Raw genomic sequence first — 26,889 nt, forward strand, 5'->3', positions numbered from 1 at the left:
GGCTCAGAAACAGCCCCCTGACCCTGACGCTTTCCATGAGACAGGAAGGCAGTGCAGGTATTACCGTGTTTTACTACTTAGAAAACGGAAGCTCGGAGATGAGTGATTTGCTCAAAGGCTTATGATCGTCCAGTGGCAGAGCTGGGACTGGAGCTTAACCGCTGGTGACGATGCTTTTCCCACTAAGCAGTACTACTGCTGCAAATACACAGGTTCTTCTGTTCCATACAAACGTCCAGTCTCTTATCAGACTCCAATACAGGGCTGACAGTGAGGGAACACCGGCAACAGCTGGCTAAGGTGGGAAGCGGTTCAAATCCTGGCTCCATCTCATGTTCTCTGAATTTGGACAATTGACCTAAGTTCATTTTCTTCATCAGTCAAAATGGGAAATAACTCTGATTTAGTCAACATTTGAGAAACTCGTGTGTCAGATAAGCTCCGTGTTACTAGAGAGCCATAAAAAGCTCAGTTTGATCTATTTTAGATTATTTATCACAGAGGCAAGGGAAGATTATAGATGTGGCTCTGGAGCTAAATCTTGAAGAGTAACTACAAGTTTGACCTGGAGTCTAAAACTCAGATGCCAGCGGGGGCCAGGCAACAAGGTTACATGAGCGGAGAGCGCAGACTAGGGTGCAGCCAGCCCCTGGCTCCATACAACTGACACTGTGCAGGATCAAGACCCCACGCGGCCAGATGAAGCCATCTGGATTTCTCTGTGGAATCCCCCAAGTTTTAAATGTTGGAAATTGACTTTTTTTTTTTTAATTGTGAAAACAACAGAAAGACAAACAGTATCTGTCTGATATCACCTACTGGCCATGGGTTTCCTGAGTTAGCCTCAGGAGAGAGGAGGGGCATTTCAGTCACATGGAAACGGCACTTGCAAAGTCAACATCTTGGGAAGGGCAGCCTGGTCAGGGAGCTGCACACTATTTGGCTTGGTTGGAGCAAAAAGGAGAAGCTGGCCAGAGAGCAATCTGTCAGGCCTGAGACGTGGCTGTGAAAAGCAGCACCATTGCTCAGTGGGGCCTCTGTGCGTGCCAGTTCACAACATGACCTCCACTGAGTGGGACGAACCCCTGCATCAGGGACCAGAGCCCTGGCCTGTCCATCCATCAGCATGAGGGCCAGGCTGGAGCAGGGCTGTCCTACCACTTGCCATTTGCTGCTCTGCAGATGAAATGTATGAAAGACTGGCAATCGGGAACCGATAATACGATGGATTGTGTCTAGAATACAATGCGAATTCCACTTGTAATTGGGAAGCAGTTCCAATTTTTATTCATAAAATTATTAATCAAAACAGTAAAAGTAGATTTACAGAGTCACATATCAACAACAAAACAGGAAGGAAACAAAATGTTCCAGAGACACTCTGAAAAGTTTCAAAGGAATACAGACCAGAACAAAAACCTATTAGTTAAACCACAGCTACAGAACAGGCTATATTCACTCCTGCATTTTCTCAATAAGTTCTTCCTTATATTTGCCTTTCTCTTTTCCAACTTGTCGAGATTTGGCTTTGCGTTCAAGAATTTTTTTCCGATCTTTGTCTAGTTTTAATCTGGTGATAACCACCTGTTGGGAATGAGAAAACAAACAGATTTTTACTTTTCCAAGTGGAAAGGATTTCTAACAATTATTTTGTACAGCAGAGCTTCCCTCGACAACAGCAGCTTGAGGTCATTCTTCTGTTACCCAAACTCCCACCCCCTGACTCCTGAGGACCTAGGAGACCATTTAGATAAGTCTAGTGATATGAAATCTCATTTAGGTTGGAAAAATAGTATTACTAACATGTTTCCGGTTTGTCTATTATCTCTTGGGAGGCAAAACGGATTGTTTAAAAAACACCTGCATTCCCACCAGTTACTGGGCAATACAGTGATTGTAAGGCTAAGTAAGACCCCAACCATTCTCCCCTCGAGGATCTGAAACTCTGGAGGAGGGAACTCTGGAGGAGGGAGACCCTACAAGACAGTGCATAAACTGGGAGTGCAAGGGAGGAACAGCACATTCCATAGGTGGGTGTGAGGGCCAAAGAAAGAGATGCTCTCTCTCCTCCCTCTGGACATAATCTAGTGTGGAAGTGATGCCTGAAGGCCTGGCACTCTCTTGCCACCTGCTTGAAGAGGGAGCCTTCGCCAAGGCTAACAAAACAGACCAGGAGAGAATCTGGATCCTCCATGATATCATTAAGCCAGTGAATCAGTCAAGCCTGCCTGACCCACCTCTGGAAGCCCATGCCAGGGCCACCTGTGTCAACAGGACCAACACGTCGATACCTTGCTTGGGTGAATGCCCACGTGGACGGTCGTGCCGTTTGCCTTCTCCCGCTGCACCCGCTCAATGTAGATGACATATTTCTTCCTGTACACCTGGACTACCTTGCCAATTTGCTGACCTTTGTAGTGTCCTCGAACCACCTAAGAGGAAATGCAAAAGAGAATTCCCCCATTTCTAACGCATGACTATCATAGCGAGGAAATTGATCATCAGGAACACACATGCTAACACACAACTTTTTCCACAAAAGCAGGTTAATCCTGGCAGCCAAAAGTCAGCTATTTTTTGGGTATAAATCTGCTTTGTGTTATTCTAAGTCAGGTGGAAATTCACCTGAATTTTTTTCTTCTTTTATCTGAAAAACAAAATGTTCCTTGAATTAGGATAGCCATCAGAGAACAAGTCCTAAGAATTAAAAAATATAATTACTGTACATCTGAAACTAATACAAAGTTATATGTCTATTATATCTCAAAAATAAATAAATATGGGGCTGGCCCGGTGGCACAGTGGTTAAGTCCGTGCGTTCCACTTTGGTGGCCCAGGGTTTGTATCCTGGGCGTGGACCTACACACCACTCATCAAGCCATGCTGTGGCGGCATCCCACATACAAAATAGAGGAAGATGGGCACAGATGTTACTTGAGGGCCAATCTGCCTCACTAGAAAATAAACAAACAGATAAATAAAATTTAAGAAAGAAAAAATATTATTATTCTCAAGATCTAAATAAAGAATGGTTAAAGACATTATACTCAGACTCTCATGTAACCATTTAAAATCCTATTTTCAAAAAGTAACTTATGACCTATGAAAATGCTCAAGATATGATCTTTAGAGAAAAAAGGAGAATACAAAGCTATATATAGAATATAGTCTGAATCTTGTGTGTATGTGCTTCATATATGTGGCATATAACACGATGGGATGGAAATATATCCAAATGTCAATAATGGTTGCTATTAGGCATGAAGTAGGGTTACAGATGATTATTTTTCTAATTTATATTCTTCCAAATTTCAATATTTCTAAAATTAACACAAATATTTTATAGCCAGAAAAAAATTAAAATGTCAAATTAAAATCTAATGGGTTGAGCCAGCCCGATGGTCTAGTGGTTAAAGTTTGGCACCCTCACTGCTTCAGAGGCTGGGGTTCGTTTCCCAGTCACAGGACCACCCCACCCATCTGTCAGTTGCCATGCTGTGACCATCGTTACACAGAAGAACCAGAAGGACTTACAACCAGGATATACAGCCATGCGCTAGGGTTTTGAAGGGGGGGCGGGGGGAAGAGGAAGGCTGGCCAGATTTTAGCTCAGGGCAAAGCCTTCCCTACCAAAAAAAAAAAAAAAAATCGAATGGATTGTTTTTGCGTATGTACTAAAATTCCGCTCACGTTTCAACTGTGTTAGAAAACCAACTAGATTATGGCTTCCCTGAAGACAAGACCCTTCTAAATAGCTGATACAATGCAGGTGATGTTGATTAATAAGCAGAGAGGAAGTACCACATATAGGGAAATGGCGAATCTCAATGCTCCTAAAAGTACCTAGATTGCCCAGCTTACTCACTGAGGCAATTTTCAGGTTGAAAAGAGAACAGCCAGGCCTCACTGAAAATCCACCACCCTCTGTATCACCAGAGACTCTCATGCAGAAAAATCTGTGAAAAGACCCTATTACGTATCCTCAAGACTGAAGAAAGACGTTAGTAAAACAAGTCTAAAGGAACAGTGGGTTAAAGAGAAGTGGACAAATGCTATACCCAGCGAGCAGGGGGATGGGATAAGACTAAAATGACTTAATGGAAAGGTGAGGGAGAAGAGGCAAGAATGATACCCAGTCCGGCTGGGCAACTGGATGGATGGATACGCCTCTGGATGTTCCATCCCAGAGGCATGGAACATTGGGGAAGAATTGGGCATTAGGAGAAAACAGTTTAGTTTGGAACATGTCGAATATGAGGCACCTAGTGACATTCTAGTGGAGAATTCCACACAGAGCCGGAAGGCCAACCAGGTCGGCCACAAAGATGTTGGAGTCATCAACAGCGACGGCAATCGAAGCCTAATTTTGCTCAGAGATCTGGTGGTATAAGAGGGCAGAATGAAGAAATCTGAGAAAGCCAACATTTTGGAAGACCTTGAGAGAGAGACTGAAGTGGCCAGAGAGAATGGGAAAATGGGGGAGCGTGGCCTTGGAGCAGCCAAGAGGGCCATGGAACGGTGAACTACAGGAGGGGTAAAGGAAAAGACGTGACAACGAGCTGGTCATTGGTGACCGTGGCTACAGTGCTCTTGGTGGAGCGGTCAGATGGAAGCCAGGGAAGTCTACAGCAGGGCGACAAGTTCACCAGAGGTGAGGAGGAGGTGGTGAGAAGACAGTCCCAAGGAGCCTGGCTCTGAAGATGATGAGAGAGACGATATATGCTTGAAAGAGATGTGAAGTTAAGGGGTCAGTTTTTATTTTCAGAGAGGGGAAAACCTGAATGTGTCTAAATGCTGACGAGAAGGGACAAGTATGGAGGAAAAGTTAAAGCAAACCACGGAGCACAGGGATAACGGATAGAAGGATCTCAAGGGGAGAGGAGAGAGTGGAGGACCGCAGCATATGACAGATGGACCAGCCCTAGAGAAACAGCGGCATCTCTTTCATTGTAACAGGAGAGAAGAAAGACGGAGGGGCGAACTGCAGGTAAATCAGGCTATGGAGCCAGGAGTTCTGAAAGTTCCTGGATGATAGCTTTAATTTCCTCTGTAAACAGGAGAATAGTGACTGCTCAGAGAAAGAGGTGAAATTCAGAAGAACCCAAATGGGACTATTTCATTCTCCTGGTGGACACGTGTTTATCCAGTACAGCCTTTGGAGTCAGACCTGGGTTCACTCATTTTCTGAATTATTTCTTCAATATTTAACCCGAATTTCAGTTTTTTCATATCTAAAAAGGAAACAATTCCTACCTCATAGGCATTCAAAAATGGCAGCTCCTTCTCCCCACCCTCCTTTTCTTTACCTTACCTTCCAATTCTATCCGGTCAATAATTTTTAATTCATCCAACAAATATTGACTGTGCCCCTGCTGTATGCCAGGCTCTATAATGAGGTCAGGCAACAAAAAAGAGAAGTTCTCTGGCATCATGGGGCTTACTCTGATGGGTAGTAGGCAGATAACAAGTAAACATGCAAATATATGATCACTAACTGGAATATGGCACATGGGATCTTCCCAGGATGATAAAAACAGTCCATGTCATAATTAGGATGATGGCTACACATGACAAAACTCACCTGTACCTTTTACTGTTTGTACATCATGCCTTTTTTTCTTTAAAAAAAAAAAGATCTCAAACTGTGTTCATTGTTATGAAGGAAAAATAAAGGATGCTATGCTATAACATGATTAAAGTATCTGGGAAGGCCTTTCTGAGGAAGTGATATTTAAGATAAGACCTGAAAAATGAGGAGCTAGTCAGGGAAAGGGGAAAAGGAAGAGCCTTCTACACAGAAGCAGCATTCTGGGCGAAGACACACAGAGGGAAAACAGATCAAGGTGCATTTAAAGACCGGAAAAGGCCAGGGGGTCTGGACTACAGAGCACGTGGGAGATAACAGGGTGAGATGAGGCTGGAGACGCAGACCAGGACTGGGTCACCCGGGGCCTTGTTGTCAACGCTTTTAGATTTTACAATAAGCACACCAAGGACCACTGATAGATTTTAAGCAGGATCTGATTTGCAAATAATAGCCCTCTGTGGAGAATGCCTGAGAAGGGTAAGAGTGGAAGCTGGAGAGCCTTGAACTAAACTGGAAATGTAAAGAACTGGTCAGATTCAAGACTTATCTCAGAGGCAGAATCAGTAAGACTCAGTGATAGCCTAGAAGAGGCGGTTAGGGAGAGGGTTGTTAAGGATAACTGAAAGGTTTATGGCACATGCAGGTGGAGAAGTGTTGCTTATCGAGGTGTGGAAGACAGAGGAGAACCCGATTACAGAGGAGTAGGAGGGCTAGGATCAAGAATACTCCCGTATAAGAAATTTGAGATGTCTACAAGATACCTAACTAAGGATGTTCAGCAGGCAGACAGATCTACAGGTCTACGCTCAGGAAAGTGGTCTGGACTGGGATAGAAAAGAGGGAGTTGTTAGCACAGTGCAGACCTTTAAAGCTCCGGAACAGATATCATCTCCCTGGTAGACAATGTAGGCAAGATGAGATGTTAGACCAGGTGCAGGCCCTCACAAACTCCAGCATTTGGGGATCAGACGGAGGAGAAAGCCAGCAAAGGAGCCTGAGCCTGAACCATCTCAGAAGCCAAAGAGAGAGACTATTTCAATAAGTAAGTAAGTAATAATAAGTAAGGTGGAGCCACCTGTGCCAAATGCTGCTGGAAAGGTCAAGGAGGATGAGACCAAGATGTGTCCACTGGATTTAGTCATAGAGGTAACTGGTGACGTCAGGCAGAAGCAGTTTCTATAAGGTAGTGAGACAGAGATCAGTCTAGAGAAGATCTTAGAGTGAGTGGCAGGGGAGGAAGGGCAGACAACTTTTTGGAGGCGGCTCGCCATACACGTGGCACAGAGAATAGTAACTAGAAGAAAACGTGGGGCTGGGAAGAGAATCTAAATTTTCCACTTCTCTTGAAAAATCAAAGAATTTGACAACAATGAGCTTGCATTTCCCTAAGGCAGCAATGGGCTGAAGTACAAACAATCTCCTTTAAAGGCGGATGAGCTCTCCAGTTGCCATTTTCTGGTCATCAGCTCATTTGTCTTATTTAATTTGCCTAACTAGCCCTGATACACATTTGCAATTCCTCCATTTTAGAACATTCTGATGGGAAGGATCCAGGAGAGAAGTTCAAACTGTTGATCACACCTCTGAACTACTCTTCCTACACCTTCCTGTCACACCCTCTGCTTCCAATCTTCCTCTAAAAGTGCTCCTCACACCTTCAAAAAGTCTCAATGCCTTAGATGATCCACAATCTCCCTTGACCTTATCGCATCTCATTCTCTAAAACAATGGTTCACAACTAGGGGAGGTGTGGCAGACAGGGGGATTTTGCCCCCCAAGGCATTTGCCAATAACTGGAAATTTTTTGCTTGTCACAACTGTGAGGAGTGCTACTGGCATCTAGTGGGGAGAGGACAGGGATGCTGCCAAACATCCTACAATGCACAAGAGAGCTCCCCACAAGGTAGAATTATCCAGTCCAGGATGTCAGCACTGCTGAGGTTGGGAAACCCTGCTCTAAAATGCGAGCTCTGTGATAACAGGAGCCTTGTCAGTCTCGTTCACTGCTAGTGTCTAGAACAGTGCGTGATAAGCGCTCAGAAAATATTCCTTCGATTTGGGAATCTAGCCGCTGCCTATTTCCCTCACCCCCTACCCGCCACTCCCCTTTCCCGACCAGACATCCCGGGATCCAGTCAGGGAGAACAGAGAGCTTACACTCTCTCACAGGGGCCATGCGCTTTCATACTTCCATGCCTCTGACTTGCTGCTGCTTCTCCCTCCTCTCTGCCAAGCTCAGGACCGTCCAACGCCCACACTCCACTAAAGCCAACGATACTGCACACCGCTCTTACCACAGCACCATGCCCTGCACATTCGAGGTCAAAGAGCCACCCCGAGCCATACCTGGGAAACCAGCGCCCCAGCAAGCTAGCAGCTAAATCCAAGGCAGAGTTTTGCTTAGCTGGCATACTGTTTTTAAAGAAATTATTATGAAAAAACTGAACTTGAACGCTCCTAATGAAGCTGGGCAGGCACTTCCTGCTGGCTCTGGGGCCCAGCTTCCGTCGAACACATCTGCAGGTCACGTTCCTTGCCAGGGTCCTGAGGGCACGTGAGTCTCCCAGGTCCAAGCATACACAACGTCCTCAGGCTAAAGCGGCGCCCGAGCGCCACGCGGCTGGGCAACCAGGGCCGAGGGAGACGTACCTGGACCTCGTCGTCCTTGCGGATGGGCATGGAGCGCACGTTATACTTCTGCCGCAGCTCCTTGGAGAGCGGCGACGACATGATCTTCCTGCGCACGTGCGAGGGGGCGTTGAAGTGGCGTTTGCGGTTTTTGCTGCGGTCCGAGGTCACGAAGGGGTTGAACTTCATGGTGACCGTCTGCACAGAGAGGGGCGAAGGGGCGCTCGGTGGGGTCTCAGGGCTTGCTCTCCACCCAGGACACTCCTCCCCACCCCTGCGCAAGCGCTCTACGGAGGCGGCCGCCTCGGAAGAAGGCGACCGAGGGGGAAGGGGGGATGTGAGGGGTCTAGGGGATACCAGGACGCGTGCGTGCGGGCGTGGGGAGAGGGCGGCACCGGGCCTTGAGGCTGGCCGGGGGAGGAAGGCTCGGGCTGGAAAAGGAGGCACGGTCAGGGGCCAAGCGGGGATCTGGGGAGGCGGGGACCCCGCAGCACGTGGGGAAGGGTCCTGTGGGGCGGAGAGCGTCATAAGCGGAGAAAACACTAACTTGCACTCACCTACCTGGCGCTGCGCGGCTCAGAAGGTGCGCGCGCAGGGTCGGAAGTGAGGCGTCCCTGCCGCGCAAGCGTAGAAAGGAAGCGGTGCCCCATTTCCGCAGGAAGCAAACTGAATGGCGCCCCCCGCGGCTTGGGGTGGAATCGCAGTGCCCCGTTCCGAGAGGTCCCCCGGCGCTACCACGAGGCGTTGGCATCGCTGGGGAGAAGGGGCGTCCTTCTGTAGGGCCTGCGACAGAAGCTTATTGACGTCTTTTTTCTAGGTACACCAATAGTCTCTTTGCTATCCCGAACTCTTTCTTTGCTTCCGTTCCCCTCCACAGAGGTCTTTCAACATCATGACGATCCAAATGCAATCTGCAGACTTGCTTCTGCAAAATCACGGAGGAGCCTAATCAAAACGCAGATTTTTGTGCTCCGTCGTAGTCCTACAAGACCAAGACAGTGGTAGGTCGAGGTCAGGATTCTGAATTTAAAGCAAGAACCATCCCCCAAAGATTTTGAGGTGCACCCGTGTTTGAGGATAGTTTCGAACCAAGCACTTCGTCTTGCAAAACTTCCCCGTAGTTTTTCAGTCCTGTTGCTAAGAGCTGGGTTGTAGAGTCAGACCTGGACCCAAGCGCCTCTTCACGTTGCTGGACCGTGGAGAGATGTCTGCTTGTTTCTGAGCCTGTTTGCTCATCTGTGAAATGGGGATGATCTTAGTAGGTGCCTCACAGAGTTGTTACGAGAATTAAGGGGCTCCTTGTCGAGTGTTAAGAACAGTGTCTGGCACATAGCGGTCAATCACGGTCAGCCATTTTTCCTAATAAAAGCAGAGGCCTATGAGTGCGGCTTGCTCTAGGGCAGCCCTAAGGCCGGCCTCACACTCACCAGAGTTCCCCCATTCAGACTTTTCCCATTAGCTCTCCGGAGGGAAAGTGTAGGCTTTCCGTGTTTGAAGAAACACGTGCCATGTGCCAGGCTGGCTGGAGCTCGGGTTGTGCTGTCTCTCCCTTCTCGACTCTGCGAGTCTTCGGAAAGGCCCTACTCGGTGCCGGGACTCGGCGGCCCGAGGGCGCCTGGGGTTTGCGGCTTCAGCCCCCCGACCCCACCCCCGGCTCCCCGAGGTCCCCCCAAGCCCGGCGCACAACCCCGCGCCCCGCTCCTTCACGCCCCGGTCCTTCACACCCCGCCCCCCCCCCCACCGCGCCCGGCTCCTCCAGGCCCCGTCCACCCCGCCCCTCCAGGCCCCGCCCACCCGGCCGCACCTCGCCTCGCGGTGTTGTGCTGAGCTCCGCCTCCCGCCCCCGCGAAGACTGCCCTGAGGAGCTGGCGCCACCCACGGATCCTCAGGCTGAGACCCCTGCGTGGGCCCTGGGAATGAAAGGTCTCGGTCCTGGCTCGGAGACGCCCACTGATTGATTCATTCTGCGCGGAATGAATTGATTCATTCAATTCATATCTATAGATCTTCCTCGACATAGGATGGGGTTAAGTCCAATAAACTCACCTTAAGTTGAAAATATCGTAAGCTGAAAATGCATTGAGTAAGAAGTTGAACAAGATCAACAATTTTCAAAGATTTTTTTTTTTGAGGAAGACTAGCCCTGAGCTAACATCTGCTGCCAATCCTCTTCTTCATTTTTTTTTTTTTTGCTGAAGAAGATTGGCCCTGAGCTAACATCTGTGCTCATCTTCCTCTACTTTATATGTGGGACGCCTGCCACAGCATGGCTTGACAAGTGATGCATAGGTCCTCACCCCGGATCCGAACTGGTGAACCCTAGGCTACTGAAGCAGAGTGTGCGAACTTAACTGCTAGGCCACTGGGCAGCCCCTCAAAGATTTTTTAAGGAGTAGAAACCTTTATGCACACACAGTGTCATTTCACAAGATGATTTAAGTCTATGTATATTTCAAAAGAAAAAAGAAAAAAAGAAAAAAACCAAAACATTCATTACAATGTAGACATATTCATCCTAGAGTAAATCTTTAAAGTAAGGTGAATCCCAAAGCCGACCTCATCTGAGAGCTGTGCAATACAACAATACATGGAACTCCGTGCTGGAACCCACCATCACAAAGTTGAAATCTTCTAAGTCTGGAGCAGTGTGTATTGAGCACCTACTTTGTGGCGGATGCCAGATAGAAGAGTTTGTGGCTAACCTTGAAATTCAGAAAGGGGGATGCTTGCCAGACTCAGGCACGTCCTGTGCTCTCTCCGAGTTTATTAGTGTCCCCTGACATGTGATGTGAAGTTGTCAAACACGTGTTTACTCTTGATCAACCAGCGCACCTGGCCTCATCCCGGGGCTTGCTGGATTCCAGACCCCCTGCAGTCAGTGCTGGAGACCTCTGGCCTCGGACTCAGGGAGGATGGCCACACCTGGACTGTTTGCAGAAGCCAGGCAGCAGAGTATGCAGTGAAAGTCGTTGACGCAATAGCAACTGTAAGGCCACCCATTACGTGTGTGTCAGGCTCCAGGAGGAAGGAGGTGGGGGAAGAGTCCCAGGAAGGGAAGATCTTCTATGTTCTCACCACAATAGGTGCTGGAGGGGTTAGCTAACACTGTGGCAATCATTTCGCAGTACGTAAGTGTATCAGATCAATGTGTTGTACACCTTAAACTTACACAATGTCATAGGTCAATTATATCTCAGTAAAGCTGGGGGGGGGGGAGGGAAAGGAGGCCATTTCCCATGGGCATGGCAGGAGCAGACGCTGTTATGACCGAGTGCACAGGAGGGTCAGAGCAGCTTTACACTTCTTCAGACCCAAGCCCGCTGATGAGTTTGTTCATTCATGCATTCATTCATTCACTCACTCACTGGCTCCTTCTCTGTTCATTCATTCACTTCTGTATCTCACTCATTCGTTAACTCACTCACATATGCATTCATGCATTTGCTCATTAAATTAATCATCGTTTATTTGGTACCTGCATGGAGCCACAGGTACAGGGCTAGATCAAAGGGATCCGGGGGGGGGCGGTGAGGTCTCGTCCCTGCTCCCAAGGAGTGAGAGCCTCCTCAGCACAGGGCACCCATGTGAGGGCAGAGCCTCACAACCCAAGATCATCAAGGTGTATTCATGATCCACCAGGGTGATGAGACATTTTTTTACCCCCAGTGTGGATCAGGGAATTAAGACAGGCGCAATGACATCACCAGGTAAAATGCCTAGGCTCCGTCAGTCTAATGAGGATTTAGTGGGATTGCCCACTGTCTTCCCTCATGCCCACCCTTGGAAACACGAACAGGGACTGGTAGAGAAGCCCCAGGACCTAGCCCACGGCTGGCACAGAGGAAATGCCCAGGGAATATTTTCATGTCTCTGAGGCAGAGGCTGATGTGGTGGGAAGTACCTGGGCCCTGGATTCTGACTGCCTCGGTCTGGATCTCCACCATTTCCTGAATACACTTTCGATAAGATATTTGGCCTCCTGGTCACTCACTTTCCTCATCTGAGAAATGGGAATAATGATAGTACTTACCACATCGGTTTGGTGTCAGGATTAAATGAACTCTTAGCACAATGTCTGGCACAAAGTAAGCACTTAGTAAGTGGTAGAAATTATTGTTTATTAAGTGAATGAATAACAATGGCCAATCTGGGGCTGGCCCTGTGGCCAAGCGGTTAAGTCGGCCCGCTCTGCTGCAGTGGCCCAGGGTTTTGCCCGTTCGGATGCTGGGCATGGACATGGTACCACTTATCAAGCCACGTTGAGGCGGCGTCCCACATGCCACAACTAGAAGGACCTGCAACTAAGATATACAACTTTGTACCAGGGGACTTTGGGGAGATAAAGCAGAAAAAAAAAAAAAAAGATTGACAACAGTTGTTAGCTCAGGTGCCAATCTCTAAAAAATAAAAGGTCAATTTTATTAGGCTGAGCATTTACTGTCAGGCATTGTGCCAACAACTTTACAAACATCACCTTATTTAATCTGGCAAAGAACCCTCTGAATTGTCCCCTTTATAGCTGAGAAAACAGAAAGAGATGGGAGCAGAATGTGAACATGATCCACCATTAGATACTCAATATGGCTATTGTTATCTTGCAGCCAATATAGTATTGAGATAATGATGAGATTCATAGTCATTAACGTAGAAAGGTGTCTATTAAGGAGGAAAAAAGTAATCTGCAAAATAATATTAACAGCACGATCCCATTTTGTTTATGGAAGGATGTCAGTAAAATGTGAACAGTGATTATCTCAGATTAGTGGCATTATGGGTGACTTTAATTTTCCCTTTTGCTCTGATTTTCCTCCAATGGCACTATGAGCATGTATCATTTGTGTAATTAAAATCATATTTTAAGGGTTTTAAATTCTTGTTTAAGAATATCCCCAACTTTCAATTTAGCTTTTCTCTGCAGGCTGTCTAAAGGAAGAAAACAAAGACAGAAGACCCTCGCTACTTTCAATTTTCCCTTTTTCTGGTGGCCGGGACGGGTGGGAGGGGGTGTCGGCTTTCCCTTTCGACACAGACAAGACGATCTTGGAGGGGGCCCGACCGGATGCGCGGCGGTTAAGTTCGAACTTTCTGCTTCTCAGTGGCCTGGGGTTCGCCGGTTCGGATCCTGGGTGCGGACATGGCATCGCTTGGCACGCACTACTTGGCGGTAGGCATCCCACATATAAAGTAGAGGAAGATGGGCACGGATGCTAGCTCAGGGCCAGTCTTCCTCAGCAAAAAGAGGAGGACTGGCAGTAGTTAGCTCAGGGCTAATCTTCCTCAAAAAAAAAAAAAAAAAAGGTGATCTTGGAGATGAGGTGGAACCACACAATTCCTTGTAACCCTGGAGTGAGGCGGCCGGACATGGGTTTGAAGTCCAGCTTTACCACCAGCTGGCTGTGTGATGGAGACAAGTTACTAAATCCTGTGTTCCCCTTCCTAGAAAGGAGGTCACACTCACTTCGTAGGACTGCTTGAGGATTAGGAAAGGCTGGGCCTGAACATGGAGAATGCCTGGTACATGGAGAATGCCCAACCACTGGTGCCTGCTACTACAACAGTTAAGACAAAAATAATTTATTTTTGCCAGAATAAAGTGCATGGCTTCATTGTTACATGACTGACAGAAGACACCCACTGGGGAGGGAAAAGGGTCTCAGGTGGATGTTCTCCTCCCCCCGGGCCCCCTCTCACATCTCTAGACAGCTGCATCTACCTGCTGGAGCAGCTAATGACCCAGTTTCCTCAGAATGGGTTAGGACTACCAGTGGTCTGCCACATTGAGAAAATGTCTTTGTTTCTGGCAAGAATCAAAAACTAACTGATGATATATGGTAATAAAAACTACAGCTGCCACTCATGAGCCCCATGCTGCACCCCACTTCTTCCCAAGGTTCACATCGCGTCTGCGGTACCCGCGCAGGTAGTGCGGCCACAGCCCTGGGGCTTCTCTCGTCGCCGACGCACCTCTTTGGCAGCTGCAGCCTCCACAGGAGGAGCCCTTGCTGCCTGAACCAGCACAGCCCTAGCCCATCCCCTGCCCGCTGTGGGTCTGCGCTGTAATCCCTGAGGGAGAAATCCTCTTACACCAAAACACCGCAATCTGCACTTGGCTAGATAACTGAATTGGTTTAAGAGAGAAATCATAGAAAGGACACATACATACTTTAACTGTTTTACGTCAACTTAAAACGTATTCGCCAATCTTTTGACCCTGAAGCAGGGCTTTTTCCCTGAGAGACCTCTATTGGAGTCCTTCTTCATTATCCTTACATAAAGCGTGTCCTTAAATAAAGCAACCAGAGAGTTCCAGTTTTCGGTTTCTTTAATGTGGAGCAAGGACTTAAGACACTTTCAATGTGAATGCACAATCCTCAAGGACCTCCCCCACCCCCTAACCTTTTCGGTCGTCTTGTTCACATCTAATTCTAATTTTGAGGAGGGGGTGGCAACTCACTTTTACCAGGTCTCTCCAAAGTATTCAACTCAGTTTTGTAGCTGCTTTCATTGTCAGTCATATTTCATGGGTTAACTAAGTCACATCCCTACAGCATAAAGCACAGCTGGCAGAAACAGGTTTGGGAAGCCACAAAACTGACTGACGGTAGGCACACTGCTCTTGACTACCAGCTTTGAGTGTCACAAAACTCAGATATCAGACAGGATGTTAGAGAGAGAACGGGGAGGCTCAATGAAGAGTTTCTTGCAGACCGCTGGCTCCCACTTTCATCCCTGATGTGCTTACCCACATTTGTGCCGTTGGGGGAAGGTCCTCCAAGGACTGCACAGCGGGATGGTGAGTACCAGCATAGCTGATGATCTGCCTTTGCTGAGCTTAGGGCTGAAAATGGAATGCCAGGTCCTCAGAAATCAAGAATTTATGAAACACCTTTCATTCATGCAGCCCTTGGCTCAAAGCTGGGAGAAAGGTTAGTGCTGTTCTCAAGGAGATTATATTGTATTTGGGGGTTATGTGGAAACGACTCCCATTTTTCAAAATTTACCATGTACCACTTTCCTGCATCCATGAGCTCGTTCTGATCCAGCATGATTTACTTGCACATATGATAGACTTAATTTCCACGACAGCTCTATGTGGGGTAATTACTTTTCCCCTTTTTACCTGAGGAAACTGAGGCACTGAGAGGTTAGGGACCCGGCCTGAGGCCGCACAGCTCAAAAGTGACAGATCTGGAACATTCGGTAGGGACTCCATAAAGGAGGGGCTGCATCCAAGGGGTCTTGACTTTCTGATCCTCCTCACAGATCTTTCCCACATTTCCCAATTTCTCTCCTCTGGAATGAAATCCCATGCTGACTGTGACCCCAGCCTCCAGGCCGCCCAGCCAAGATCAGGTAGAAAGAAACACGCAGCAATATTTCTGAAAATTAGCCTTTTAATCTATTTGAACCTGATGAGTGGGGAAAGAACTAAAACACTTTTTTCCCTGGAGATTTTGTTTATAAGAATAATGGGTCAGAGGTGTCTCTTCCATAGGAAACCGACATCCCCTATGTCCGCAAGTTTTTTTTTTTTTAAAAATGCATAAAAGTGGAATTCTAACTCATGTGCATGCCGCCCATTTCCCCACCCCGCCCTGCCCACCCTCTACAGGCACGTGTATTCACACACCAGAGGGACTCCTTCTGTAACTGGGGAACAGAATGTGAAAAAAAATCCATCAAGTGGCCACAGACACCAGAAATAACCAAATGCAGTTTACATTCACAACATCAGTCAACCTATATGCAAAAGGGGAAGCTTTTCTAATTGGAATACGGAGCCAAAAATTACAAATGGCAGAGACTTGAGCTATCCATAGAGATATAATTTAAAAACTCCTTCCACTGGACACTCCCCTTAATTACAAAAGTATGCAAACAATCTTGATATAAATGGAAAAGAGGCGGGCGGCTCTCTCCCTGGGACACGAGGGCATACCTAAAATTCCCTGGGTGGAATTAGTGCCTGCACCATTGCTCCTCCCTTTTGGGACTAACGGGGAAGGACGCGAGGGAGCAGTGGGGTAGGGACCCAGGCCAGGAGCAAGTGGGGAGACAGTGGAGCCACCCAGGGACAAGGAATGTGTTGGTGTGTGGCCAGCCAACAGGGGAGCTCAGTGGCAAGTGGGCCACAACCGAGCTGCAGAGAGGTGCCACCGCTGTGCACCTCCTGGGCGCCCAGAAGGTGGACGTCCACAGATGGGAGGATGCTGGTCTGCTTTTCTTCCCCACCTAAGGCCTTGGACTGATGCTGGCTGTCTGGGACAGGCTGAGACCTGATGATTTCAGGGTTGCCGAGAAGGATGCTTCCCGTCTGGACATAAGTGCACAAACCATGTCTAGTTCTCAAAGAAGGACCTCCCGGTCACAACCAGCCCCTCCACCAAGAGATGCTCTTGCCACACAGCACAGGGGCCGGCCGAGGCACATTGGCACAGGGTTCAGAGGAGCAAGGTGAAGAAAGGAAGGGGAACTTGCCACCTGCCCAGGGACCAGTGGGCAGATTTCAGTCTCCACCGCTGCTGCTCAGCAACTGGGCATCTGCTTCTTGGGAGAAAAAGAAAGGGATGGGGATAAGGGACTTGAGGCCTGGGTTCTAGGGCAGGCAGGAAGGGATGGAGGGGTAGCGAGGGTCCCAGCTACAATGCCATCTCTCAGGGGCTTGCCTGGGCAGTACCATCCCTTGTTGAGGGCGCCAGGTGGGAGGTACCATTGGGCAGCCTGGTCCAAAGCTGAGAGCCCAGGTCTGCGGGTGATTAGAGCGTCCCAGTGGCGGGGGCTTTGAGATTGTCAGAGCCTGGATGAGAGCTGGTTGACGTGGATTCTGAGCTATTCCCTAAGAGGGAAGGGACTGTATCCTTCAGGAGTGGTCCCCAATATCCTCAAGACCCCCTTCCCTGACTCTGGTCTTGGGGCTCCCCAGGGAAAGGGGCACCACTACTTCAGGCAGTGTAGTTTGTCTAAAATTAAACTTGGGGAAAAGAGGTAGCTGCGAAACCATGAGCCACCTCCTCCCTCCCCCCACCACCACTTGGGGACGCAGCCAGATCCTGGGCCAGAGAGAGGGCAGGAGGAGACAGGGCGCGGAGGCAGGGCTGGCGGTCTCCCTGGGTCCTTGGCCACGGGGCCGGGCAGGTCATCAATGCATCTTGCCCAGCTGGATCTTCTTCCAGGCCTCTGAGGCTGTGAAGATACAGGAGTCCAGAATGCCGGCAACAGTGAAGGTCCCACCAATGATGGCACAGATCTGAAAGGGGGGGAGGTCAGAGATCAGCACTGGGGGACTGCCAGGCCAGACACCTCCCAAATCACGAGATGATGAGCTCAGCAAATGCAGACGCTCTGCCCCATCATGCCCACCACATGGTAACCAATGGGGTCTGGAACATAGGGCTCAAAAAACCCACTTGTTGGATGATGAATTTAATAATATAATAATAATAATAGTAATCAGCATCAGCTCCTTCCCATATGAACCCTCTGAACGAGGAACGGGATTAGAGCTATTTCACAGATGAGGAAACTGAGGCTTAGTTAGGTAACTAAGTTCACAGAGTAAGTAGCAGAGCTGTGACTGGAATTCAGGTATGTCTTGACCCTGGAGCCCTGCGATCTTAACTTCTACTCTAAATTTATCAGCTATTTACAATCCCATTTGTGGTGAAGAAATGGAGGTTCAGAAAGGCGGTGCCACTGGCCCAAGGTCACACAGCCAGGAAGCGGCGATCCTGGGACCTCAACTTGGTCTGACAGGTCCCAGTGCTGCCTCGACTGCGATCTGGGGTGGGCTGACTAGGCAGCACCGGCCTGGACAGCCTGGAGAGAGAAATCTTCTCTCACACTCAGAAGCTTGCATTATATAAGTGGGATGGGTAGTAGTCAAATAATCACACCGAGAGATGCAAAGCAGAACCAAGGCAAGTGCTAGAGAAGAGAAAGGGGCCCACGGCGCTACCAGAAAGCTCCCATCACGGCCAAGTTTCTCACAGCGTCGCGCTATTTACTTTTGGGACCTGATAATCCTCTGTGGCGGGGGCTGTCCTGTGCGCTGAAGGACGTTCAGGAGCATCTGGGCCTCCGCCCATGAGATGCCAGTCGTACCCTCTCCTCCCTGTTGTGACAACCAGAATGACTCCAAACATTGTCAAAACTGCCCCCCGATGAAGAACTGCTGTAGGAGTGAGATGAAAATGAATGCCACTTGCACGTCTGTCCTTCCTAACCTCCCGCCACATAATAATATAATGACCACAACAAACGCACAGGATGTACACAGCATCTTCCCTGTGCCAGGCATGATTTGAAGTGTTCATGCCTCCTACCTCACGGCATCCCCAGGCCAACCCCAGGAGATAGGGACTTTTCTTATACCTATTTTATAGCCAAGGAAACTGAGGCAGAGACACTGATCGCTTGTCCAATGCCACAGTAATCAGTGGCTGAACTGGGGTTCAAAACTGTGGAGTCTGCATGCATGCATTCATTCATTCACTCATTTATTTATTTATTTGTTTGGTGAGGAAGACTGGCCCTGAGCTAACATCTGGGCCAGTCTTCCTCTATTTTGTATGTGGGATGCCTCCACAGCATGGCTGACGCGTGAAGTAGCTCCATGCCTAGGATCTGAACCCACAAACCCTGGGCTGCCAAAGCAGAGCACACAGAACTTTAAACATTTGGCCATGGGGCTGGCCCCTGCACTTGTTTTTTGGTGAGGAAGATTGGCCCTGAGCTAACATCTGTTGCCAATGTTCCTCTTTTTGCTTGAGGAAGATGGTCCCTGAGCTAACATCTGTGCCAGTCTTCCTCTATTTTGTATGTGGTACGCCAGCACAGCATGGCTTGATGAGCAGTGTATAGGTCCATGCCCAGGATTTGAACCGGCAAACCCCAGGCTGCTGAAGTGGAGTGCACAAACTCAATTACCATGCCACCGGGCCAGCCCCATGGAGTCTGCCCTCTTAACATGACACTCTGTGGCTTCTCAGGCATGAAGTGCCCCACCGAACCAAAGCACTAACTGCTTTGAAGCTGTCAAAACTCCACTCATGACATATCACAATCATGCTGTTTTACTCAAAAATTCCTGGCCTACCTATGAGTTGCTTTCTGGTGCCATAAAAGCAGCACAGTATGGGTGACAGAAGATGACAGAAGTTCACAGAAGACCTGCAAGGAAACTTTAAACGTAGTTTCCCCTTGAGAACATACTTTATGCCGTTCATAAGAACCAATACCACCCATTGCCCTGTATGCCTAGAAGGGAGGCACCTCTTCACTCATGTACCCAGGGGGATCAGGGTGGGAAATAATTTGCCCAAGGTCACAGGGCATGTGTGTGGCAGAGCCAAGTATGTCCACCTCCAGAGCTCTCACTCTTTCCCCCATGCCACATTTAAGGAGCACTTAAATGACCACAGGACTGAGGAGAAGTCAAGTTGGGCAGCCCCAGAGGGCCTCTGAGGCCGCCCTGAAGGCACCAGCGGGTGGCTGGCCAGTCACTGACAATCGACCACTGGAGGGCTCCGGGAGACGGCAGTGCCTTAATGGATCCTCTGGTGCCGTGTGCAGGAGGCCAGGAGACATAGCGGAGGCAAGAGGGAAGTGTGAATGGAACAGGCGTTTATTTTTAAAATGATATTTCCACGAGATGAGCTCAGCGGAGGCCTGTGGGGCCCGAGGCAGACAGAGCAGGTCTGTACGGATGGGCTGTAAGTGGAGCAGCTGGCATTCCAGTAATAACAGCCCAAGAAACCAGAGCAGCCCCCCAGGGGATGGAGAGGCTGGGGGCGCTGGGGGGATTATTATGAAGCGTCTTCCCCGGGCGAGGCCTCTCCCTCCGGCTTCGGAGCATGACGCAGGGGCTTTTCAAGGAAGATGACGGCAGGGGAGTTGATTTATTTCGGTCGAGTGGATCAGATGATGGGAGATTTTATCCCACAAAATGCTTGTAGAGCTTGGATCAGAGCACAGGAAAATGTGACTTAAGTGCAATGAAGCAAATAATAAAAAAATAAAAAATAACCACACACACACACACACACACACATATCTATATTCATCTGCACACTCCGGAACCCGCGTGTGCCTATGATTCACATACACCTGGCACCGGGTCTGAAGCCTCCTTTCACTGGGCTGGCCTGGAGCAGGAGACAACACGAGCATTGAGGTACAAGAAGCACACGGCTGTGGGGAAACTGAGGCCTGGGAGCATGGAAGGTGCTGAGCAGCTGACCCGTCCCAGAGTGAGTCCCTGTCAGCCTAGATCTCAGGAGGGCCTGCAGGGAGCTCCCGGTGCCTCTGCTGATAGGACCCAGCTCAGCGGCCTGTCCTCATTATCCTCCATCTATCAAAGGTGCTGGTCACGGGCCAACTGAGGAGGGGGGGGTTCTGGCACGTGGTGGGGGCCCTCAGAGGCTGACAGAGATCTGGTGTGTGCCTGATGCTGCCGCAGCCCCTCCTGTCGTGATTTTGCCTTTTGCCTGCTCGGGCCTCCCTGACAGGCTCAGGTCCACAGGTGGTGATGGGGAGCTGAGGTGCAGGTGGGGGTCACGAGGAGGGGGTTCCGGGGTGCTCTCAGGCTGCGGCCCCCCTGGATCCTGACATAGGGAAGGCCACAGAAACCACCCCCTCCCTGGGAGGTTACCACAGCCCGCCTCGTCCAAGGAGGTGGTCAGTCAGGGTTGCCCCGCGTCCTGAGAAGGCCACAGCTCCTGTGTCTGGAACACAGGGAAATGAAACGCAGCCATGACGCCGCACGACGGCCTGTGCGTGCGGACTCGGGCCCCGCACTGGCGGTGGCCGGACAACAGGCCTCACCACGTCCGTGATTCTTTGCCTGACGTGGGGAAAAAAATGACTGACCACAGATGTTAAGTGATCTCAAGAGCAGGCTGAAGGAGGGGCTGAGGGAAGGGAGGACGGTGAGTTGGCACCTCCGTGACCCGTGGGGATGGGGCCCGAAGTGAATACAAGTGACTAAAACTGAAAATAAAGCAAATCACGCCCACGACACTTAGTTCCCACGGCCTGTTGCTCTGCACGCAGAAGAGCTCGGAGAACCGGGCCTCCATGGGTGCACGGCCCGGAGGACATGGACTTCCTTGCTGTACACAGTGAGGGTGGACTCAGGCAGAGTGGGGGTGAGGGGAGCACTGGGGCCTTCCCTGGGGCCTTCCCTGCTCTGGCAGCAGAAAGAGCTCGACCTTTGGAAGCTGAGTGGTGGCTGTCACTGATTAACTCCAGCCACAGGAGAGCCTTTCTGGGCCTCAGTGTTCTCACCTACAAAATGGGAAAACCACCCCTACTTTGTCCCACTGTGGGAAATCCTTCCGAGTGCCTGGCGCTTAGCAGGTGCTCAGTCAATGATCCCTGATCCCATCTTTCAGTTGACTGGAGGGCTCCAACCTTGTCGCTAAGATTCCCTAAACCTCCCAGAGACCCAGTCCAAGAACAATGGGCAAAGTATCACTTATTCCCCAGAGCAGGCCTGTGGGTCCTGATTTCCATTTTCCACCTGACTCTTTAGGCAGAGGACCAGTCAGTTCACAGACAGACAGGACAGCAAGGGCGTCCCAGGCACCACCGGCAGAGTCTCTGCAGTTGCCCAGGCCCCATGCACCCCAAGGGCCTGCTCTACGGACGGGGTGGCTTCCTCGGGTAAGTGCCAAGAACAGTTTGTAATAAAGAACATCCCTTGGGGGCAAAGCTCCTAGGTCGGAGGTTGTTTCTGTGCTTTGGCCAGTCAGGGAGCTCCTCGTGTCTCCACATCTGCGACCTCCGCCCTGCTGCTTCGACTCTCGCTTTCCCAAACGCCCAGGGGAGAGAAGACGGCAGAAGGACCTGATACACAGCAGGCTCTCTGTACATGCTCATCGAGTAAACGAATGAGCGGCTAGGTGAGAGGGAGCCAATGAGTGGGTGAGTGGGTGCGAGAGGAATGAACGAATGAATGAATGACTCGCTCAGGAGAGGAGCAGCAGACTCCATGCCCAAGGCTTGGGGCAAACGTGGCTCCCTCTAGGGTGTCAGCCAGGAGCAGGGCTGCGGAGGAGACTCAGGATGGTATAGCGAGCCTTACGTCACCCCAGCTGCCGATGCCTCAGTTTCTCTACTTTTAAAAATGGGAAGGCTAGTCCTCACCCCTCAGGACTGCTGTGAGACTGAACAGGGTGTCCCTGTCACACATGCACCCAGGCACCCACATGCCTGCTCCCTTGGTCCCTCACCGCTGCCATGCCCTTGCACCTCCAGACCAGGCCCCACGTGGGGGGACAAGCTGTGGGTGTGGCAGGGGGGCCACTGAGCCAGCACAGGCAATGCTCCTCTGGTCAGCAGCCCCAGCTCCAGCAATGAAAACAAGGACAATCCGATATCCAGGACCCACTGGGTCTGAGAGAAGCACACTACTTTGCTCTCATCAGAAGTCATCAATAATGCCCCTTTGTTCTTTAGCGTAGACTTCCTCCTGTGGCTCTGCCAGCTTCCTGGGCTCCTACCACGGAGAGAATGGAGTCAGCGTGGCTACCTTGAAAAGAAGCGGAGGGTGTGTATTTCCCTTACATTTTAATTACGGCTCTTAATTTCTTATAATATGGAAAGGACGTGTTCCAACCACACTGGCTGGAGAGCTGAATCCCTCTGCTGTCCCCCAGCACCAGCGTTTTCCCAGTCCTGTGCCCCTCCCGTCCATTTACTTTTCCATGGTGTGCAATGAAGCAGCGACACACACACATCACACAGGGCGGGGGGAGTAAACATTCCTGGGGTTGGATCCCAGCTCTGCGACCCTGGCCGCAAAAGCCAGTTGACCTCTCTGAGCCTCAGCTTCTCTCATCTGTAAAATGGGGCTCACTCTGAGGACCGAGATGACCCCTCTCTAGCTGCCTGCTGTCCCCCAAGTGCTTGGAAACTGTTCATTCACTTTCCTTGTCCAGTCAGCATCGCTTGAAAGCTTGTGGAAAGGGCGCCGCAGGAGGAAATAAATAATGAATCGGGGGCCCCATCAGATGCCAGCGGCGGCAGACTGGCTGGAGCCTGGGATGAGAGCACCGAGGCTGCGGCTAGGCAGAGGTGGGGGCTGTCATGGAAGTGAGCTGATGACTGGGCCCTGGAAGGGTTGGGGTGGGGGAGAGGGTGTGGTGGTCTCCACCCAGTGGTGTCTCGTCTGGCAGACCCCCCATTCCCACCCTCCAGTGCAGGGGCCGGGGAGGGGAGAGAGCAGAGTCCTCGCCCTGCCATTTTCACACTGGCTGCAGCTGAAAAACAGCCACCTCCCCATCGGAAAAAAAGCCCCTCAGTGGCGCAGCTACTGTGTGCCAGCCTGAGATGGCACTGTCTTCTGCCTTCTCATGTAATCCCTGCAAGCACTACGGGAACCGGTGTGACCTCCATTTCACAGAGGGCAAAACAGAGGCTCAGAGAGGCACTGACTTGTCCAAGGTCCCTCGGCTGTCACGTAGGGGAGGGTGACGAGAATCTAGGGCTGGGAGGCTGTGAAGGGCCCGCTTCTTCTGTTAGACTGCCTGCTTGCCCCAACCTGCAGGCCCCCTCAGTCTCTGTCTTCACCCATGGAGGGCTTCTTTATATTCTGTTTTCTCAATTCCAATAAGTTTTCCCTATCAAATGTCCTGCAGTAGGGCCCCCTCAGCAGAGTTTATGGAGAAGCTGTGTGGCTGTACGAGTAAGTGCAGTTTGCAAAACAGAATCCATCCCATTCTAACGCTCCTCATACATGTCTCAGAATGTGCCTCAGAAAAGCAAGCAGCAGGAGCCTCTGTTCCAACACAGCTATGTGTTCAGAGCAGCTGGAGCAAACTGTCCCTGGTACAGAGCCTTCTGGAAGATCCAGCTCTGCTCAAACGTCCGGAAGGATCTGAACCAAAGGTTTTTGCACATTTCCAAACCCGAATAACCGAGCCGCTAATTTGCGTTCTGCTCTGTTCCTTAGATGATAGAAATTGTCTTAGGGCTGGACCAAGGGGTACACCCCTCCATCTGTTTGCTCACTGCCTGACATCTATTCATCACCCGCCTGTGCTTCCCAGGCCCGGAGACCAGGGCTCACTAAGAGCCAGGCCTGCATCCTGCAGCTCACGGTCCCGGGGAGAGAGACACAGGAGGAAAGTCTGAGCAGGAAGAACCGAGGCTCTGGAAAGGCCGCCGTGCCATCCAGCTACAAAGCTGCCCTTTTCCCACCTCACACAACGTCAGTGGGGAAACCCTTCTCAGGTTGTGTCCTCTCCATCCCTTTTACTGTCCCCCCGCCCCAGGCACCTGCTGCCTTCCACGGCAGATTTGTGCAGGTCTCCAAACAGATGAGTGAAAGGCAATCAGACACGGGCAGGAACACTAGAGAACCACCAGCCAAAAGCCTGACACGGACAGCTTGCTTTTTTTATGGTTTGCATGTGCTTGACTGATTTCATCACACATGTTCACAATATCACCTTGTTTCCTGCTATGATATTTCTTCCTGAGTCCCAGGACGCAAGTCACTGTATCAAATGACCCAGGTGTCTGACCAAGGGTTCTGTGGCTGGAACATCCTTGAGAGCCTTGGTTTTGGAAGATGGAGGCTCCCGAACTGGGTGAGGGGGTGGGGGATGTGGCAGAGGTAGGCTTTGAGGTCAAGTCCCAGCCTTGCCATATACTGGCTGTGTGATCTTGGATGACTTCCTTTGCCTCTCTGGGCCTCAGCTAATTCATATATAAAACAGGAATGATAGCACCTATCTTGGAGGGTTCCTGGGAGGGTTAAAGGAGACAATTATAAAATTGCCCAGCACATAGTGGATGCTTAATAAGCACAGCTCTATGATCGCTTCCTCAAGCAGCTGTCCCTTGTATGTTTCTGAGCACCTGCATCCAGGCCGGGCCCCGTGCTGGATGCTGGCGACACAGAGGTGATCTGACCTGGAGCTCATCATACTGAGGCCTGGCAGCAATGAAGCATGACCCAAAGTTCGGGGGATTATTTCACTGGCAAGGAGCACCTTAAAGGCAGGGACTGTGTCCACTTCAGCGATCCCTGCTGCGCAAGGGGAGCACGTCATTACCAACTGGTACTTTTTGTTGGGCAAAAACTGTCATGGCCATACTGGCCCAGTTTGGCACTTTGTGACTTCTGGCTGCTCCCCCAGTAGAATATAACACACAAGGAAAGAGATGCGACAAATGTGAAGCCATCCAATCTGTCAACACCACCCACTTGAAGGCAATCTCAAAACAGGGGCTTCAGCAAGTGGCAGGGGACAAATGTGCGTGTGGGAGGAGGTGCTTCGAAGGGGTCACTTGCATGTTGTTAAACACCATCTGTTTATTCCCTTAGTGGTGGAATTTTCCGGAACAGCACAAAGCAGAGGTCTGAGCAAGGTGCCCTGGGGGCCAAAGAGGGGAGCTCCGGGCAGCCTGGGGGAGATTTTCTGGAGGAGGAACGTTCCTCCGCTCAGGCTCAGGATGGACAGGTCCTTTCTAGCCCATAAGACCCCCGGAAGGGCAACCCTGAATAGGCCAGGTACTTGATATTCAGAAATGCATCGGGGAGGCCCCACCTGCCTCTCCCTTCCACACCCCCCGGCTGCTCCGACCCCTCATTCCAGCCCACCCACAGCTGCCTCTGCAGCCCTGCAGCCGCCACATGACGACATCCTGGCCTAAGCCCCCTCTTCAGCAGCCCCTCTGAGGAGCTATTTGCAGAGGCCCCCATTTGGGGTTCAGGGGCTTTGCACGCAAGTGTTTGATTTTAAAAAGAGAGAAAGAGAAGTCACAGCAGGTGCCTCCACTTCCACCCTGGCCCCACCCCAATGCGCAAGGGCTCCTGGGGTCTCTGTGCTGCATGTCTGCGTGCGAGCACCATCCCCACATCTGCTGCCCAGTGACAAGGGCCTTTGAAGCTCCACAATGACGCCATCTGCCAGGGACAGCCGGCTGGCTCCCTCAGGGCTGACCCCACGGTTGCTGCGGCAACCAGGATGGCAGCGTGAGGCCTTCAGAAAAGCCAGCAGGCTGAGGCTGTCAGGAGGCCCCCTGCAGCTGGCCACGCTCAGGCAGAGCTGGACGGGGCAGAGGGAGGAGCAAGCGTTCAGCCTCTGGGTGACGGAGGACAGGCTCTGCCCCGTGACTCCTGAGGACCTCCAGCTCTCAGAAGTCCATCCCTGTGGAAAGAGGCCGTGTGGCCTCCACAAGACATGCTATGCGGGCACCTGTGCTACTCCCTCTGCTCAGAGCCTCTCTCCTTTACTCACCAGTCTAGGAAATGTCTACTCACCCTTCAAGACCCATCTCAGGGTTTCCTTCTCGGAACTTTCCAGAGGGGACTCTTGGCCACCGCTGTGCCTGGGGCACCGCTCCAGTGGAGCCCCCGCGGGATGGGACTGCAGTTCTGTGTGCTCGCCCGTCTCCCCCACCAGCGGGGAGCAGCTTGAGGGCAGGGATTCTGTCTAACTGAGCCATCCCTGCTGCCCAGCAGGGGCTCCGCACGCGGTAGATTCTAGCAAACATTTAGTAAATAAATGAAGACTCTCCATTTCTCAGCCACCTGCCAAGGGGTCTCAACATCAGAGCCTCCACTGTCTGGCATGCAGGAGCAACAAGAAGGGGGACACGAAGAGCCTTCTCAACCCTCCAGTGAGGTGTGGGCATACGTGTCTCTGCCACTGTCAGTGCCGCAG

At 50.6% G+C, this 26,889-nt stretch overlaps 2 protein-coding genes across 4 annotated transcripts in view; both read right to left on the reverse strand.

The window, feature by feature from the left end:
- Positions 1–1,264: 1,264 nt before the first annotated feature.
- On the reverse strand, positions 1,265–9,135 carry RPL26L1 (ribosomal protein L26 like 1). Of its 2 annotated transcripts, none has more exons than XM_014850850.3 (4): positions 8,773–9,135; positions 8,237–8,413; positions 2,292–2,432; positions 1,265–1,584 (listed from the first exon to the last, which is right to left on the reverse strand). In XM_014850850.3, the coding sequence occupies exons 2-4, from the start codon at positions 8,402–8,404 to the stop codon at positions 1,456–1,458; spliced, it is 438 nt and encodes a 145-aa protein (XP_014706336.1). In that variant the 5' UTR covers positions 8,405–8,413; positions 8,773–9,135; the 3' UTR covers positions 1,265–1,455. The 2 variants fall into 2 exon arrangements, with proteins under 2 accessions (XP_014706336.1, XP_014706337.1); XM_014850851.3 differs by having other exon boundaries at positions 8,777–8,920.
- Positions 9,136–15,591: 6,456 nt separating this feature from the next.
- The window catches only part of ERGIC1 (endoplasmic reticulum-golgi intermediate compartment 1), a 102,508-nt gene continuing 91,210 nt past the window's right edge, over positions 15,592–26,889 (reverse strand). For both annotated transcript variants that reach the window (XM_044777142.2, XM_070517086.1), the window contains exon 10: positions 15,592–17,462. In XM_044777142.2, coding sequence (XP_044633077.1) covers positions 17,355–17,462 — 108 coding nt within the window. In that variant the 3' untranslated portion in view covers positions 15,592–17,354. The remainder of the gene's footprint in view (positions 17,463–26,889) is intronic.

The sequence above is a fragment of the Equus asinus genome, chromosome 9 (genome assembly GCF_041296235.1).
Source record: "Equus asinus isolate D_3611 breed Donkey chromosome 9, EquAss-T2T_v2, whole genome shotgun sequence".
Lineage (NCBI taxonomy): Eukaryota > Metazoa > Chordata > Mammalia > Perissodactyla > Equidae > Equus > Equus asinus.